The sequence below is a fragment of the Tupaia chinensis genome, unplaced genomic scaffold, assembly GCF_000334495.1.
Source record: "Tupaia chinensis unplaced genomic scaffold, TupChi_1.0 Scaffold000323_1, whole genome shotgun sequence".
Classification (NCBI taxonomy): Eukaryota; Metazoa; Chordata; class Mammalia; order Scandentia; family Tupaiidae; genus Tupaia; species Tupaia belangeri.
The window spans coordinates 762,743-778,369 of record NW_006159817.1 but is presented as its reverse complement, the minus strand read 5'-3'; the positions used below and the strand labels follow the sequence as shown (position 1 = coordinate 778,369).

Below are 15,627 nucleotides of genomic sequence, written 5' to 3'. Positions count from 1 at the left end.
GTTTCCGCCAGCGGCCAAGCACGCCTGTTGTCACTCCTCAGCCACGCAGTGGATCCGGCCCACGCCGCTCCCTGCTGTGGACCCTGGTCTCAGCACCACGCGGGAGCCGGTTCGGTGGCCTGCTGCCCCCTCCTTGGCCCCCCAGCAGACACACTCTGTAGAGAACGGCGCCTTGGTGAGCCTGGGGAAGATGCCACCAGCTCGCTGCCTGTGTCTCCCGCATTCGACCGTCAGCTCCTCGGGCAGCTCCTCGCTTGGTCCTCACCTGGGCCAGCACCCCTAGCCCCGGGCCCTGCCTGACAGAAAACAGTCTCGGCAGATGGCTGCTGGGTGCTGGAGCAGGCGTCAGGGCTAAAGCCTCCCCTGTGGGCTCCAGGAGAGCCCAGGGGTGAAGTGCCAGGGCTCAGTCCCCGTCACCTCCTTCCCTGCCCTGGGGAGTCACAATGCCTGGCAGGACTGTCCATCAGAGCCATGACGCCCCCTCCTGGCCTGGGGTTGCCGACATCTGCTGACATCTGGATCCTGGCCGGCTGGAGACTGGGGAGGGTCGTGGCGTGGCGAGAGCGTGTCAGAAGTAGCTGCCCCCCACCCCCCACCCCTCATGAAATAAAGGAACCGTAAAGCAAAAGAGAAAGCGTGCTGGGGGGTGTGGCGAGGAGGTGCTGAGTGCGCCAGCCTCATCCGGGGTACGAAGGGAGAGCTCCCTTCCCAGCCACTCGGCCATGACCTGGGCCTTCCATCCTGTGCCCCTCACCTGTACCACGGGGACAGTGGCAAAGGCCACTGTGCAGGGACGAGGGCGCCGTGCAGGGATGGGCCCTCCAGCAGACACCGCTCTCTCGCTGCTCTAGCTGGGTGCGTGGTCCTCCCAGGGGTGGGGCTGAATGTGAGGGCTCTTGAGCATGCCCCCTGCCACCCAGAGGCTGTCTCTGCGTACCCCATAAACTGCTTCGCACTGGGGCTGGGAGGATGGCGTGCGGACCATTCATCCCCCCAGCAAACATTTACTAATCAGCTGTGATGCGCCAGACAGCACCCACAGAACAGGTACGGACCCTGCCCTGGGGGCTTACAGTCCAGAGAGGGGAGAGACAGGAAGTGATGTCACAGACAACCATTCACGGCCCTGAAGGGAGCGAAGGGGGCGTTCAGTGCTCTGGGCGCGTCTCACAGTGGCCTGGGCATGCCATCTAGGGGCAGGGCCTGTTCCGACAGCAGAGGCCGAGCGTGCAAACAAGCTCTTACTAAGCAAGGGTCTGGCTCATCTTTTCATGTCAGTAGAGCTGACAAAAAGCAATGGCATGGGACCAGCAGTTGCCGTAATGGCTATGTCGCTGGACTCCCATGTAGTTGACAGCGGTTCAAGTCCCAGACCCGGTGGCTTAAACTTACACCAGGCACATGTGCATGCGTGCTTAAGATCCTGAGAGGAGAATGGAGGAGAAGGGATTGTGGCGTGGCCATCCCCCCTGGGGGGTGATTTCTTGCTTTCTGTCTGTTTCTCTCTCTGTCTTTCTGGAGCTCATGCACCCTATAGCAAAAACCTCTCAAAAAAAAAAAAAAAAAAAAAAAAAAAAAAAAAAAAAAAAAAAGCAATGGCATATTATTAGTGAAGCTCAGCAGGAGAGAAGCGGGTGGAAAATACAACCCGAGAGGCCTTTTTCCTAAGACGGGAAACTGTGTTCCACTTTTGCAAGGGGTACTAAAGGGTTAAAGTCATTTTCATTAAAATTTAAATTTCGGCAGGCGCTCGCGCTCCCTTCCCCGTCCTTTGAACGTTTGACTGGCAACCATTTCATATTTCGATCTCGGCAGAACAAATTGAATTAGATGTTGAAACCGAGCTCGGCTCTGTTCACCAAAGCTTGCATGCGAGGCCCGTGTTAATCCTTTCCTAGACGCTGCGGAGCACAGACGGCGGTGCACAGAAGACAAAAACGACCGAGGGGGCGGTGAAAGGCAGGAGGAAGCAGCGGGCAGAGGCCGCTGGAAATTGTCTTCCACCTGACGTGTGGCTCCCAGGCCCTGGAGACAGATCCTTGTCCGGCAGCACCTGGAGGTGCACGGGGAGGCCCTGTTTCTGTCCTCGCTGGGTGCCCGGCCGTGCCTGGCGCACAAGGAATGTCCTGTTTGATGAATGAATAACTGAGGGTGCGGAACAGCTCTGTCAGCCTCCACCCTGGCCTCCTCTCAGCAGTGGTGGTGGCTGTCCTCTATGTGCCAGGTCCTGAGAAGGGGCAGGATGCCTGGTGCTCTCCCAGAGTCAAGATGGTCTCGTGGCCCTCTGGACCCACACCAGGTGCAAGCCAGTGGAGGGGCCAGCTCGCCTTACTGAGGAGGGGGAGGCTGACCTCCAGATGGGCCTGGATTCCACGCCGCACCCTGGATCACCCGGGAGGGGTGCCCAGCCTGGCTCTCAGAACAAACGATCCTGCTAACCAGCCAGGAGTCCCTGCCATGTGGGACCCCAGTCAACAGGGTTGGGGCAGGCAGTGACACTGGGGCAGGGCTCAGGGAGGGCTCCCTGCTTTTTCCCACACCCGTCAGCTCATTGTGGACTGGGCTCTGCTCTGTGCAAGGCACGCCGGGGTAAGTGAGGGGCCAGGGGCAGCAGGCACCTCCTCCAGGCCCCTTCCAGGACACACGGGCCCCTCTCCCACATGACCCAGCTCCCAGCAGGTCTCGGCCCTGCCCTGTTGGACACGTGCCGGGATAGCCCCCCAGCATGGCGGCGTGCTTAGTGATCACGGGAGTAATAATGACTACAGCCACTACCAAGGAGCCCTCGCAGGGCAGGAGACAGTCAGCAAAGTGCTTCCCATCCACAATCGCTACCTATCTCTTTAGAACATATTATCTGCTTCTTAACACAGAGACTCAGAGAGATGCAGGTACTGTTGTTTTCTTTGGAAAGGTTTTTGCAGGAGACGGGACAGGGCTGTGCGTGGAGGTGAGGAGGGCCCTGCAGAGCATTGGCCAGGGCCTGTCTCTGTCAGTGGGAAATGCAATTCAAACAAGACCTCGGAGGTGGAAAAAGGGGGCCAAGTAGGGAAACATGGGGGACAAGTACCCCAAGAGAGGGAAGAGGGGTGCAAGGGCCCTGAGGTGGGGCTCCTGGCTGCTGGTTCGCGTGACGTGGGGGCCACAACAGGGCTAGGTGAGCAGGGCCTTGGCACCACGGTGCAGAGCGCCACTTCGTCCTCTGGCGTGGGGGAGGCCGTGAGGTTAACTGTGGACCGACAGGACCCAGTTCGGGGCTTCAGCCCGATCATGCTGGCTGCACGTGGAGAACAGGTGCTCCTGGGCGGGAGAGGAAGGCGTGAGGGGGCACCTGCTGTGGGGTGAGGGGGGCACCCCAGGCCCCTACGGGAGCAGAACTGACAATTAGCCTACAGGCCGGCCCCACCTTCCCACCAGTGAGCCCCACCCTGGGTAGGGCTGGGGGAGGCAGGAAGAGAGGCCTGGCCTCCTGAGCAGGCCTGGCGGGGCGATGGCAGCCCTCCCTCCCACTTTCTCCTGGGCCACCCACCCCCCTGCTGCACCTCTAACCCCTGGCCTTCGGCTTCGGGCACAAGGAAGGCAGTAAAGCATGAGGTCACAGACCCGAGTCCCTGGGGTCAGGCAGGTCTGACCCATCCCTGCATGCACGTCACACCACGGACCTCGGGCAGGTGTCGGGAGGTCTCAACCTCCCAGGGCTTCATGATAGAGTGGCCAGGGGCATGAATCCACTTTAGAGAAGAGGAGACTAAGGCCCAGGAAGGTTAAGGCCTATGGTAACGCAGGACCAGCGGGTCGTGACCCGGAGCCGGGCTGGTCAGGAAGCAGAGCCTGAGCCAGGGAAGCTTCCAGCAGCACCGTCCCGGTCAGTTATGTTGGCGCCACTGGTGCCATGCCAGGCCCTGGTTTGTGACTTATTTTCGGTGACCACAGGCCACTCTCCTTGACCCCTGTGGGGTGGGAACGCGAGTACACAGCGTATACACCTGAAAGTTCGGTCCTAAGAGGCACCGAATCAGGACAGACAGTGGGAGGCCCCCAGAGCCATGTAGGAGTCCGGTCACCCGAGTCTTAACACGGACCCCCATGCTCAACTTCCACACCCCAGAAGGTCAAGACCATGCGATGTCTGTGGGATACCCCACCACAGAAGTTGGGGGACCAGCCAGCTTGTCTTTCCCCTCGAATTCTCAGAGATGTGAACGCTCGGTAAGGGGGTGCCCACCTTGAGAAATGGGGGGCACACGCAGCTCTGCGGGGCTGCCAGCACCGCACTGGTGCTCGGGTCCCAGGCCGCTCGGAAACCTGGTATAGACGGGAACCTGGTCCCCAGAAGAATGCATGGGCCGAGTCTGAAGCAGAGAGACCCCCGGCCCTCACTTAGCCCCAGCTGGGGCCCTGCGCTATCCCTGGACTGACTGGTTTAATGGCAGCATTGTCACCCCCATTCCACAGAGAGAAAAACTCCAGGGTCCTGCGCAGAGAACAGCCGTGGTGGGCTGAGGTCAAGGCCGGACTGTGAGCCTGCCCCTTCCTCCCCAGGCCCTGCTCTCTGGCTCAGGACCTCCCGTGGGGAGGCTGCGTCTCAGGCTGGGGTGGCTTTGGGACGCTGCTGGCCAGGAAGAGGATCTCGACGCATGTCCCAGGGTCACAGCCTGAGCAGAGAGATCACCACCAGCGACACTGCTCAGCTCCACCAGCCTGGACCAGGTGTTTCCAGGGCTGCTCGGGGCCTCCCTGGATGGGCCATGTGGCGGTCAGGTCCCAAGCTGGGGATTGTCCTTTGGACATATGTTGGGGGGATTCTGGCTTTAACAGGGGACAGAGAGGGAGGCTCCTGGAGCCTGGCTTATGGGCTCAGCACCACGCCTGGTGCTTCCCACGGAGCGTCGCATCTATTCCTCACTAAAACCTTATGGGGCGGGAACCAGCTAGCGAGGAGGAGGCTGGGCCCAGGATGGAGAGGGAACTGGGCCGGGCTCTCCTGCTGGCCTGGAGGAGGGGGCTCATGCCCAGACAGTCTGGAAGTAGAGCTGGCTTCATCCTGGGTTACACTGTCCTGGGGTAGCCATGCACCCTGGGGGGGGCACCATGGGTCTCTGTGCCCCGACCTTCCTACCGGCAGATGGCAGGGCCATGTTCTCAGGGCTGGGGGAGGAGGAGCCCACGGGAGAACTTTTGTGGGAGGGACAACGGTCCTCTCCTGCCACAGGGGACGGACTCCTAACTGCCCCTCGCCTCGGTCCCGCGAGCGCCCTGCACCCGGCTTCATGCAGGTGGGCCGCTGCACATGAGGGGCCGAGTCAAGGGGGAGAAGCCTGCAGCTCAAGGTGCCTGGGGCTCTAGGCTCCGACCAGGCCATCCCATCGTCCCCTCTGACCTTGGGCCAGCAGAGGCTGGCCCGCTCCCGCCCCGCCCCGCCCCCGGCCAGGCGGTAGGGAGCACAGAAGCCAGAGCGGCTGGGCCGGTCCCCAGGGCCCCGGAGCCACGTACCCTCTCGGTGCCAGCTCACAGCTGAAGGGTCTGCTCCTCGCTGTCGTTTTCACTGTCTTCCAGCTGCTCCAGGATCTCGTCCAACACCACAGACCGCTTTTTCTTCGGGGGCTCTGCAGGAGCCCAGATGGCAGCGAGGAGGAAAGAACAGCCGAGAGGGTTGGGGGTGGGAGGGGTGCGGGCGGGCCGGGCCAGGAGAGGAGAGACAAAGGGGACCGAGAGGAGAGACAGAGATGAGAGATGGGGAGAGACCCCGAGGAGGGCCGAGAGAAGGAAAAGGGGAGAGAAACGTAGTAGGTTAGTCTCGGCGTCAGCATGGACCAATCGTCTGTCTCGGAGGACATGTCCCTTTAGGAAGGGAGGGCGGAGGCCTCCTCTGGGAGCTACCTGTTCCCGGCAGGTCAGAGGCCGGCATGAGAGGCTGAGCCTTGGGTTAGCCACTGAGGAGCGGTTCTTACTTTCTTGGAGGCCAGACCCTAAAGCCTAGGAAACAGATGCCATGTAGAAGGTGCTCAGTGTGTGTCAGGTGAATAGACGCCGGGCTCAAGGATTCCACAGCAGGGATGGAGGGCTTTAGAGAGGAGGGGTTATTTAGCTTGGGCTTTGCAGAGTGCAGAGGAGTTCTCTGTGAGATTCGGATGCACAGCATGAACACAAGCACGGGGGGCTCAGCCACATGCCTTCTGGGTTCTAAGCACTAGAGACCGAACACCTACTATGTGCTACAACTCTATGCCTCTCAGCAATCCTATAGGTACTAACTACTACTGTCTCTTACAGGTGAGGGAACTAAGCCATAGCAGGTCAGTCTAAGGTCATCCAGCTAGGATGTGGTGGAAACAGGATTTGAACCCACATCACACAGAAGCCTGTGGTCTTTCCGCTTTTCCTGGAAGTCTCTGGTGCTAGCCAGAGAACAGAAGGGAGGCCAAGGGTGGCAGAAGAAGATCTCTTTCCTCGGGAAGGGAACGGGTCGCTGGGCTGGCCTGTGCTGTCAGTCCCCCCGCTAGTCTCACCACCCCGTAATGAGCAGCCTCACTCGTAGACCAGGCTTGGGTTGGACAGGCAGCGAAAAGAGGCTGTCCCTCTCCTGCTCTCTAATGGCTCAGCCCGGCCTCCTCCAGGAGGCCTTCCAGGTGGGCTCATCGCCTGTTACCTTCTTTCTCCATCTCCCCACCCCTAGCTGGCAGCCCCTGTGGCCATGTCTTTTCCTCCCAGAGTCCTCAGACCCAGCACCGTTCTGGGCCCCAGGTGGAGACCCCGGCCCCCTTCTGTGTAGTCTCGGGTGAGTGCGTTCACCTCTGAGCTGACTTCTCATCTGGTTCCTCCCCAATCAATCCGGACGCTGCCCTCCCACTCCCTCTTAGGACTCCCGTCCCCTAGGGATGCCCCTAAGACACATGCACCAGTCCCCATCTCTCCTCGGGAGGCACCCCTGCAGCTGGCCCTGGCCTCCCTTGCTGGCCCAGCCTGCACTGCCCACCAGGCTGTGGAGCTCGCAGCTCCCACCTGAAAGACTCCCGGTCCTTCCCCTGGAGTACCCACCCCCTCACTGCTGCATCCAGCCTTGCACCCGAGTGGGTGCCTGCGAGGAAGCACGGTGAGCAGGGCCCACTGTGAGGGTGAGGAAGGTGCAGAAGGGGCATGAGGCTGCAGCCCACCTGCTGGGGGCCAGGGGATCATGCCTTCCCCTTTGCTGTGATCCTGAGAAGGGAGAGGGCATGGGCGGGCTGTAGAACTGGGGGCTGGTGGCCCATGGCGCAGACACGGGCTTCCATCCCGCCGTGCCGCTCTCCCGCCAGGCTGTGGGGGCGCACAACGGCTTCTGAGAATGGAATCTGGGCAGGCGACCGGAGCCAGGGCGCAGCAGGGCAGCCATGCAGGGCTGCGGGCCTGCCCCTTGCCGCCCTTGGTCCAGCGTGGCCAGCAGCACGGTGGCCCGTCTTTGCCTGGAGCAATCAGATGGCCTCTCCCCAGCCTGACCCCATCGCTGGGAGGCTGGCGAGGGACTGGTTTGTCCGTGTTCCCTTATGTCGGCATGAGCCCCAAACTGGGTCTAGCTGGAAGCCCTGCTGCCCTCCAGGGCCAGGCTATCTCCTCTGGCTTTTCTCGCAGGGTCTGGTCTTAAATGGCGGCCGGGGAGCCTGATTAAACCTCCACAGAGCACGCGGCTGCTTCACCCATGCCCACCTTCGGCACTGTCTCACCTGGGAAACGCTAAAGCTGCTTATTTTATTTATTTATTTTTAAGAGATTTTTGCCGTAGGGTGTGTGTGCTTGCTGGATAGACAGAGACAGGAAGCGAGAAATCACCCCCCCGGGGGGGGGATGGCCATGCCACAGTCCCTTAAATTCCATTCTCTTGGGATTTTGGGCGGGCACACACACACACACAGCCTGGTGTGACTTTCAAGCCTCCGGATCTGGGACTTGAACTGCGGTTGACTACGTGGGAGTCCAGCGATGTAACCATCATGCTGGCCCCTGAAGCTGTTTATTGGCCACAGCACAGTCCCCATCACTGGCCTCAACTTCCAGCGACTGCTGTCCGTCACCCACTCTGCTCCTGTCACTCAGGCCCCCTGCTGGCTCCTAGCTCCACTCCCACCTCTGGGTTTCCTATCTGGAATCCTTCCCCGAGAAGGCCACTTGGGGCCTCACCTTTCCAGTGGGGCTTCCCGAAACTCCAGGTCTAAAATCGTAGGTCTCTGCGCGTCCTCGCAGTTCCTGTCTCCCCAGGAACTTACCCTACCCAGCACTGCTTCGCTGCTCTACCCTGCCGCCTGTCTCCACCCTTGGAAGGTCAGGTCCAGGGGCAGGACCACGGACAGTGCCGGCCGGACACGTGGCGACACCGGGTGAATCTTGCTGAGGGACTGAAGGACGGAATGGATGGGTGGCAGGGAGAGCAGAGGGCCAGGAGTTTAGGTTGTGGGGGACTCGAGGCCAGAGGCGGTCTCTAAGGACTTCATTCAGTCCCCCACAACAGGGACTGCTGAGCCCGCTCTGGCTTCAGCCAGGCCGTCCACTGAGCGGCTCAGCCCCATCTCAGTGTCCCTGGTCCTGGCGGGAGATGGAGGGGGAACCAGACAAGTGCAATCAAGACAAGATTGGCACTGCTGGGGGAGACATCTGCTCAGGTGCTGGGCTATCAGGGAGGCATCCCGGAGGAGGTGACGGAGTACACAGGCCCAGCTCGGGCACCCTGCACTCTGGCAGGCGGCTGTGGCCTCGTGGCATCTACCACCTGCTGACACCTCTTAGCCTCGGCCTGAGCCCCATGGGTATCAGGCATGCCCGGTCTCTGCCTTGGACCTGGACCTCCCTGGAACACCAACCAGCCCCATCCTGTCCCTCCTTCCTGGGTCGTTTCCCTAGGAATGACCCCAGCTCTGAAGACTGTCTCTCTCCCCCACCCCCGGGATATTCAACAGTGGGAGCCGGAGACCGCGAGGCTGCGTGGGGCACAATCAGCTCACTTTTTCAACACCCAGAGAATGGAGGAGAGCCGTGCACCAGTCCTGGCCCTGCCCTCCCTGGTGGTGGGACCTTGGGCGGGTCTTCCACCTCACCAGGCCCCATACCTACTGCCACTCCCCCGGGAGCCGAGGGAGGCGGACGTGCTCGCTACACTGCAGGCGTGCTCAGGCGTGTGACAGGTCACTGCTGTCCCCGCACCCCTCTCCCCTCTGGCACTAACTGCATTTGAGTGAGTTTCCACATCCCCTTGTTTTTGAGCAAGAGACAAAGAGAGGGAGAGACGAGGAAGCACTTACCCCCCGGGCGGGGATGGCCACACCATCATCCATCCATCCATCTCCACTCTCCTCTCGAGATTTTGGGCATGCGTAGCACACATACATCCGGCACTGGGTCTGGGACTTGAACCGCGAGGGTGGCCACGTGGAACCCAGAGCCTTAACCTCTAAGCCACTGCTAGCCATGCACACGTCCTTTTTAAACTCTGACTTTGCAGTAACATGAGCACCTGGAATGCTGCAGAGGGCATACTGCCAAAGGGAGGCCTGCCCTCCACACCGCGGCAGGCTCGGGGAGGCCCCCAGGGCACGATGGCCCGGCAGCGCCCTGAGGCAGGTCCCCAGCACCCAGCACGGCGTCTAACCTGACCGGGGGCTGGCCTGAGAGGGCGGCCTCCATGCACCAAACCGCCCTCCCAGTCTTTCAGGAGCTCAGGGCCTGCCCGCTCCTCACGGGTCTCTGCCACCACTGTGTCCCCAGCCAGCACTGGCCTCGGTGTTGGGTGACACCTGCACCTGTCTTGTTGGACGTTGAGCCGCAGGGCCCAGCACTTCGTAGGTGCTTGGGAATCATTTCCTGAACGTACAATCAATGACTTCACGGAGGGATGAATGCCAGGGCCCCAATGTGGGCCATTTTCCTTTTTTTTTTGAGAGAGATTTTTGCTATAGGGCACATGTGCTTGCCGGAGAGACAGAGAGATAGAGAGAGAGAAATCAACCCCTAGGGTGGATGGCCACACTGCAACCAACCCTTTTCCTCCATTTTCCTCTCGGGATTTTGGGCACACACACACATGTGCCTGGCATGAGTTTTAAACCGCTAGGTCTGGGACTTGAACCACAGTTGACTATGTGGGAGTCCAGTGATGTAACCGCTATGCCATCTGCTGACCCCCAAGGGGGCCATTTAAAAAAATAAAAGCGCCTCATGGGGATAAGGTGATGTCTTCCTTGACAGACTCCCTCCACTCAGAATGCAGCCTCCAGCACCGGGAGTCCCCTAATGCCCCACGCAGATCAGCTTGCTGGGGGCGTCCTAACAGTGGGGTGAGGATGTGGTCAGGGGGCCACAGAGAGGCAGAGCTGGGAGAGTGCTGTCTGGCTGGGTAAACTGAGGCCCGAGGGTGGGTGGGCAGGGCGGGAGGAGCCCTGCTGAGGCCTGCGGGTGCCTCTGAGGAGGTGGGCGTCAGAACCCTTTCACAGGCGGGAAAATGGACGTGCAGAGAGAAGCACCCACATGGCAGCCCTCGGATTCTGCCACGGCCTGTCCCAGCTGAGCTAACCAGGTGCCTCCCGAGGGAACCTGCCTGGAGGAGCCATGACCAGAGTCACCCAGGCGCGTGGACAGAGCCCCTGGTGGCCCCTCCTCCCCTCCCTCCCCTGTGGCCATCTTGGGCTGACCCTGGGTGAGAGGGCCCTGACCATGGGGAGCCGAGGAGCAGTCCTGCCTGCGAGACCCTGCCAGGGCATCCCCTCCTCCTCGGCACTCATCATAACCGCGGTCCGGGAGTGTAGGCGCCAACGCCACGACTCAGTTCCGACTGAGCTTCACTGCTGACAGGCTGTGTGGCCTTGAGTGACGGCCTTCACCTCTCTGTGCCACAGCTCTTTATCGACACAACGGGAGACCGCTGGTACCGAGCTCGTGGGGTGACGGTGAGGCTCAAAGGAGTAGGCACAGCACTGTCCACCCCGGGGTTAGGGCTCGATCGAGGCGTGATGGATACTGAACTGCCGCCCCGATGTGGGAGGCGCTGATTTTGCATGTCTGTCATCAGGGCAGTAGGGCCCAGCAGGGTGGGGACTGTCACACGAGGCTGGCATGCGATGGTGGTCAGTGAAGCGGTACTAGGTGAATGAATGAAATGATTGGGTTCATCACGCCCAAAGGCGGCAAGGTGTCTCCTCCTTAGACTGCAGTTTGCCAACGGAAGCACAGGACAGCCGCTGATTCGCTGGGACACGGGACGTGGCAGCCTCGTGAGTGACCACTGATGCTGCAGCTGCGGAACTTGGGCAGTCTGAGGTCCCTGCTCGGCCTGAGTGGCCCTGGGCGAGTCACTGCAGCTCGCAGCCTCAGCTTCCTGCCTGTGCAGTGGGGATGAAGAACCCTTTTATTTTTGGAGAGGTTTTTCCTATAGGGCACATGCGTCCGCCAGACAGAGAGAGAGAGAGAGACAGAGAGACAGAAAGCGAGAAATCACCCCCCAGGGGACGGTCATCCCACAATCCCGTCTCCTCCATTCTCCTCTCGGGATCTTGGGCACACACGCACACGTGCCTGGCGTGAGTTTAAGCCACCGGGTCCGGGACTCAAACCACGTTCGACTACATGGGAGTCCAGTGACATAGCCATTATGTTAACTGCTGGTCCCAAGGACCCCTCTTGGGTGTGAGTGAGGGTGAATGAGCTCAGCCGGGGCCTGACTCGTCACTACCCAGAAGCCATCACTGTGCTCCAGGGTCTGGTTCAGGCTGGGCCCCCACAGCCCCCATCCCCTGACAGGACGCACCAGGCCCGAGTTTGCGCCCAACGACACCCAGCTCCCCCGGCTGCCCCTGCTTCCACGAGGAGCACCCTGCTTGCAGGAACAGCTGCTCAAGTCCCACTTCCCCGACATCAAAAGCCTCAGTGGGTTTTCACCAAACAAACATAATGCCGAACCGGAGAAAGGTGTAAAATAAATAAACGAAACAAGCTGTGCATTTTCTTTCAGTATTACAGCTGCACCCGAAGATAAACAGCAAGTGAATGTCACCAAACATCAATACCCGAGAAATTAACTTGACAAAACGCTCAGCCGGCCCCCGACAACCCCCCAGTCCTGCCCCCTCCTCCCCCAACTGCCACACACCCGTTTTGCATTCTTGGAGTTCCCACCTAATGGTGGGGGTGGGGGCCGACTGAGGACAGAGAAGGCGCTTCGTGGGGTTTTGTTCCGGAGATGGAAACGTTGAGGAAAGGCAAGTGGGGAGAGGAGCGAGCGGCGGGTCCGGGAGAAGGGAGTTCTGGAAGAAGCCCTTGTGACCAGGGGAGGGGAGGAGTGCGGGCCAGGACGCCTGAGGCTGGGCTCTGAGGGGACGCGCATGTGGCACGGAGTCCTGGGTGCCAGTTGGAGCCAAGCTGCCAGCGTCAACCCTGCTGCTCCTGGCTGGGCGAGCTGGGGCGAGTTGCTCCAGTTCTCTGGGCTCGGTTTCTGCAGTTACTGAGTGGTGGTGAAATGTACAGTGCGGCGGCCGAGGGCCTGTGAGAGTGACGGTCCGCGAGGGCTTCCTGGTGGTGGCCTGCACACGCTGCGTGCTCAGCGTGGGTCAGCCCCTACTGCCCTTCATGAGCTCTTTTCTTTCTTTTTTTTCTTGGGGGGGGGAGAGATTTTTGCTTTAGAGTATCAGAGAGACAGATGGAGGAAGTGAGAAATCACCCCCCCCCCCGGGGGGGGTGCCGGGGGGATGGCCAGGCCACAATCCCTTCTCCTCCATTCTCCTCTCAGGATTTTGTGACTTTCAAGCTTCTGGATCTGGGACTTGAACCATGGTTGGCCATGTGGGAGTCCAGTGCCTTAACTACGATGCCAGCTACTGGTCTTGTCCAGGAATCTAACCAAGAGAAAGAGGGAGGCTGCTTCCCGACTCTACAAAAGAGTGACAGAAATCTCAGCGGCAGCTGCATCGGCGCCCACCCCAGATGCCGTGGACTTTCTCAGCGACAGGCAGTGTGCACGTGCAGGCTGGAGTCTCCAAGAGTGCCTTTCCTCCGGGAGGGGTGACTAGGAGCTGGCGGGTACATGTTGCCAGCGTCTGTACCTCAAGGAGGGTCCCTGTGGGCTAGGGCCCAGGTGCCTGCCATGGGATCTGCACAGTGGGCCTGGCCCCTCCCTTCACCCCATGCTTCCTGGGACCCACCGCCCAGGGCCCCTGCTGCTTGCCCAAATCTGCATCTCAGGGTCTGCATCCTGGGAAACCCAAACTACGTCCCCAGCATCAAGAGGTGACCGAGGGGCCATCAATCGGCATGGAGGTTGAGGAGGCTGGACCCTCTGTGGCTGACCGGGCATTCTAAGCCCCGGACCTAGCAGCTTAAACATCACAGCACGTGCGTGTGTGTGCGTGCCCACTCCTCGGGGGTGATTTCTCACCACCCCCTGGGAGAGCACATGCGCCTTAGAGCAAACTATTGGGTTGTTGGGAAAGTCATGATGTATTTCTCTACGCAAAGACGTGTCACGCCTTCTCCACGATGCAGTAAAACACAAACAGAAAAGGTGACCGAGTACGAAGCAGGGCCTCACACCATGGACCCACTGAGGGTCTCTCGCTGCGCTGACGTGATTTACCATGAAACGAGCAGACAAAGAACCAGCTATGAACATTTAAAGAAATTGGCGGGCGGGGAGGGTGGGGGTGTTGCACAAGAACCTACAACTGAGCTTCTGAAACTGTCTGCACGGCCCATTGCCGGTAACTGTGAGGGCTGTGTGCTAGCTGCCCCTGGAGACGGAGGCCTCGCTTGTGGGGTGTTTCCTGCCTATTCCACCAGGCGCCCTGAGTGTGCAGCTCCCACGGTGAAAGAGGCGAGGTCTTGGCAAGCTGGAAGGTACAGGCCCACATCCGGGTTTTCCTCTGCTGTACCGGGCAGGCCAGGGATGAGTGGAAGGAAGAGTAGGGGCACAGGAGGGCAAGGGGAGGAGGAGGCTGAGTGGAGGGTGGAGGACGGGATTCCAGGCTGGAATGAGGCACCCACAGTCGTCAGGCTCGATGGCCAGCTGTCCTGGACCATCACAGGCACCAGCAACCTGCAATCCCCACTGTGGGGTTTTAGGCTGCCAGCGACACACGGAGAGGGTTGCAGGGGTTGGGGGGCTGGACACCAGAAAGCAGCCCATTCTAGAAGGCTGGCTGAGCTGGACCGCCACCCTAGCTGCTGGCCCCACTGTCTGGGCCTCTCCTGAGCCCAGGCAGCCCCATAGAAGGAGTCCTCGCATCCCCAGTGGGTCGGCACCTCAGGGCTGCTCACAGCAGGGGAACGCTAGACGCTCACCAAAGGGCCCTCTTCCCAGAGGAAGACCAAACCACGGCTCTGCACTGGTACAGGGGCTGGGCAGGGAGGTGCCTTCTGGTCCCATCAGAACCGGAAGTGCGTTGAGCTGGTAGGCAGACACCGGGGTGCAGTCACTGGGGCCCAGACCCGCCTCTGCCGCCTGCAGACTTCCCAGTGTCATTTTGCCCCAGACCTCAACGTTCCTGCCTCCTGTCTGCTCAACGGGGACAACACCTGCTCTGTTTAACGTAGGGACCTTTGTTCCTGCTTTGGGTCACTCACACCAAGGATTACTGAGAACATACTGTGTGTCGGACATGACGTGGGGGTACTGCAGGGAGCGAACCCCCAAAGGACCAACCACCACCAGCTGCAGGGGCCGTGCTGGGCTCAGGGAGCCAGGACTGAGGTGTGCTCCTCACTCTGCCTGGTGGCCCTGGCCGGAGTCACCGAGTTATCCTTTCAGAGACAGAACGGACACCCTCCCCTCCCTCCAGGCTGTAGGCAGAAACCCCTTGAGCTTGGACTTCTTACTGTCTCACTTCCCAGGTAAGGAATCAGCCACTTCAGGGCTCTGGGGAAGCCGCCTGGACACACACTCTCCAAGTGGGGCCTGGAGACCTTCCCACCACACCATAGCAAAGCCTAAGGTCCTGTGACTGCCCTGTGGCGGGAGACCTTGCCTGGCCCTCTCTAGGAAGGGGAGGGTCGACCAGAAAGGTGTGACAGACTGAGATGGCCTAGCAGCAGCCAACCACCCACAGCGGCCACTTCCTCAAAGGCCACTGGATCTCAAGCTGCTACCGGATGGAACCATCTAGAACCACTGATGCCTGGTGCGACCCCCTAGAAATTCTGATGCGCGTGGTGTGGGGTGGTCCCGGACAGTACGACTCCCACAGTTACTCCTGGGCCAGCAGGAGGGGACTGTGGCGTGGCCCGACAGGCTGGCCTCGCTCTGGGTGCGGCATCCTGGGTTCTGTGTGGGGGCCAGCTCTGGGCCGCCGGAAGGGCCATGTGGAAGCCATACGTAGGGGCTGGGGAGGGCTCTGGCCAGGATTATGGTGGGTCTAGCCTGTGGTGGGGCCTGTGGGTGCAGGCTAAGCTGGGGGCTTTGGGGCTTGGTCCTGCATGTGTCTGCATTAGTTGCAGCAGGAAGGTTGGTGTGGGCTGGGGGAACGGGCAGCGCCCAGCTGAAGGTGACTCATTACAAAGGGGAAGGGAAAAGGATGGGGGAGCCTGGAAGGCAGCTCCACTTCGCTGCTTGGGGCTCTTCCTATATATACATATTTCATATATAAATATCTATATTTATGTTTTTACCTAGAAATATAT

At 60.4% G+C, this 15,627-nt stretch overlaps 1 protein-coding gene across 1 annotated transcript in view; it reads right to left on the bottom strand.

Annotated features, from left to right (window-relative positions):
• RBM19 (RNA binding motif protein 19) overlaps positions 1 to 15,627 on the bottom strand; it is a gene marked incomplete in the record, with an annotated part of 174,920 nt that overhangs the window by 16,702 nt on the left and 142,591 nt on the right. The window contains 1 exon segment of the mRNA XM_027773124.1: positions 5,494 to 5,606. Coding sequence (XP_027628925.1) covers positions 5,509 to 5,606 — 98 coding nt within the window.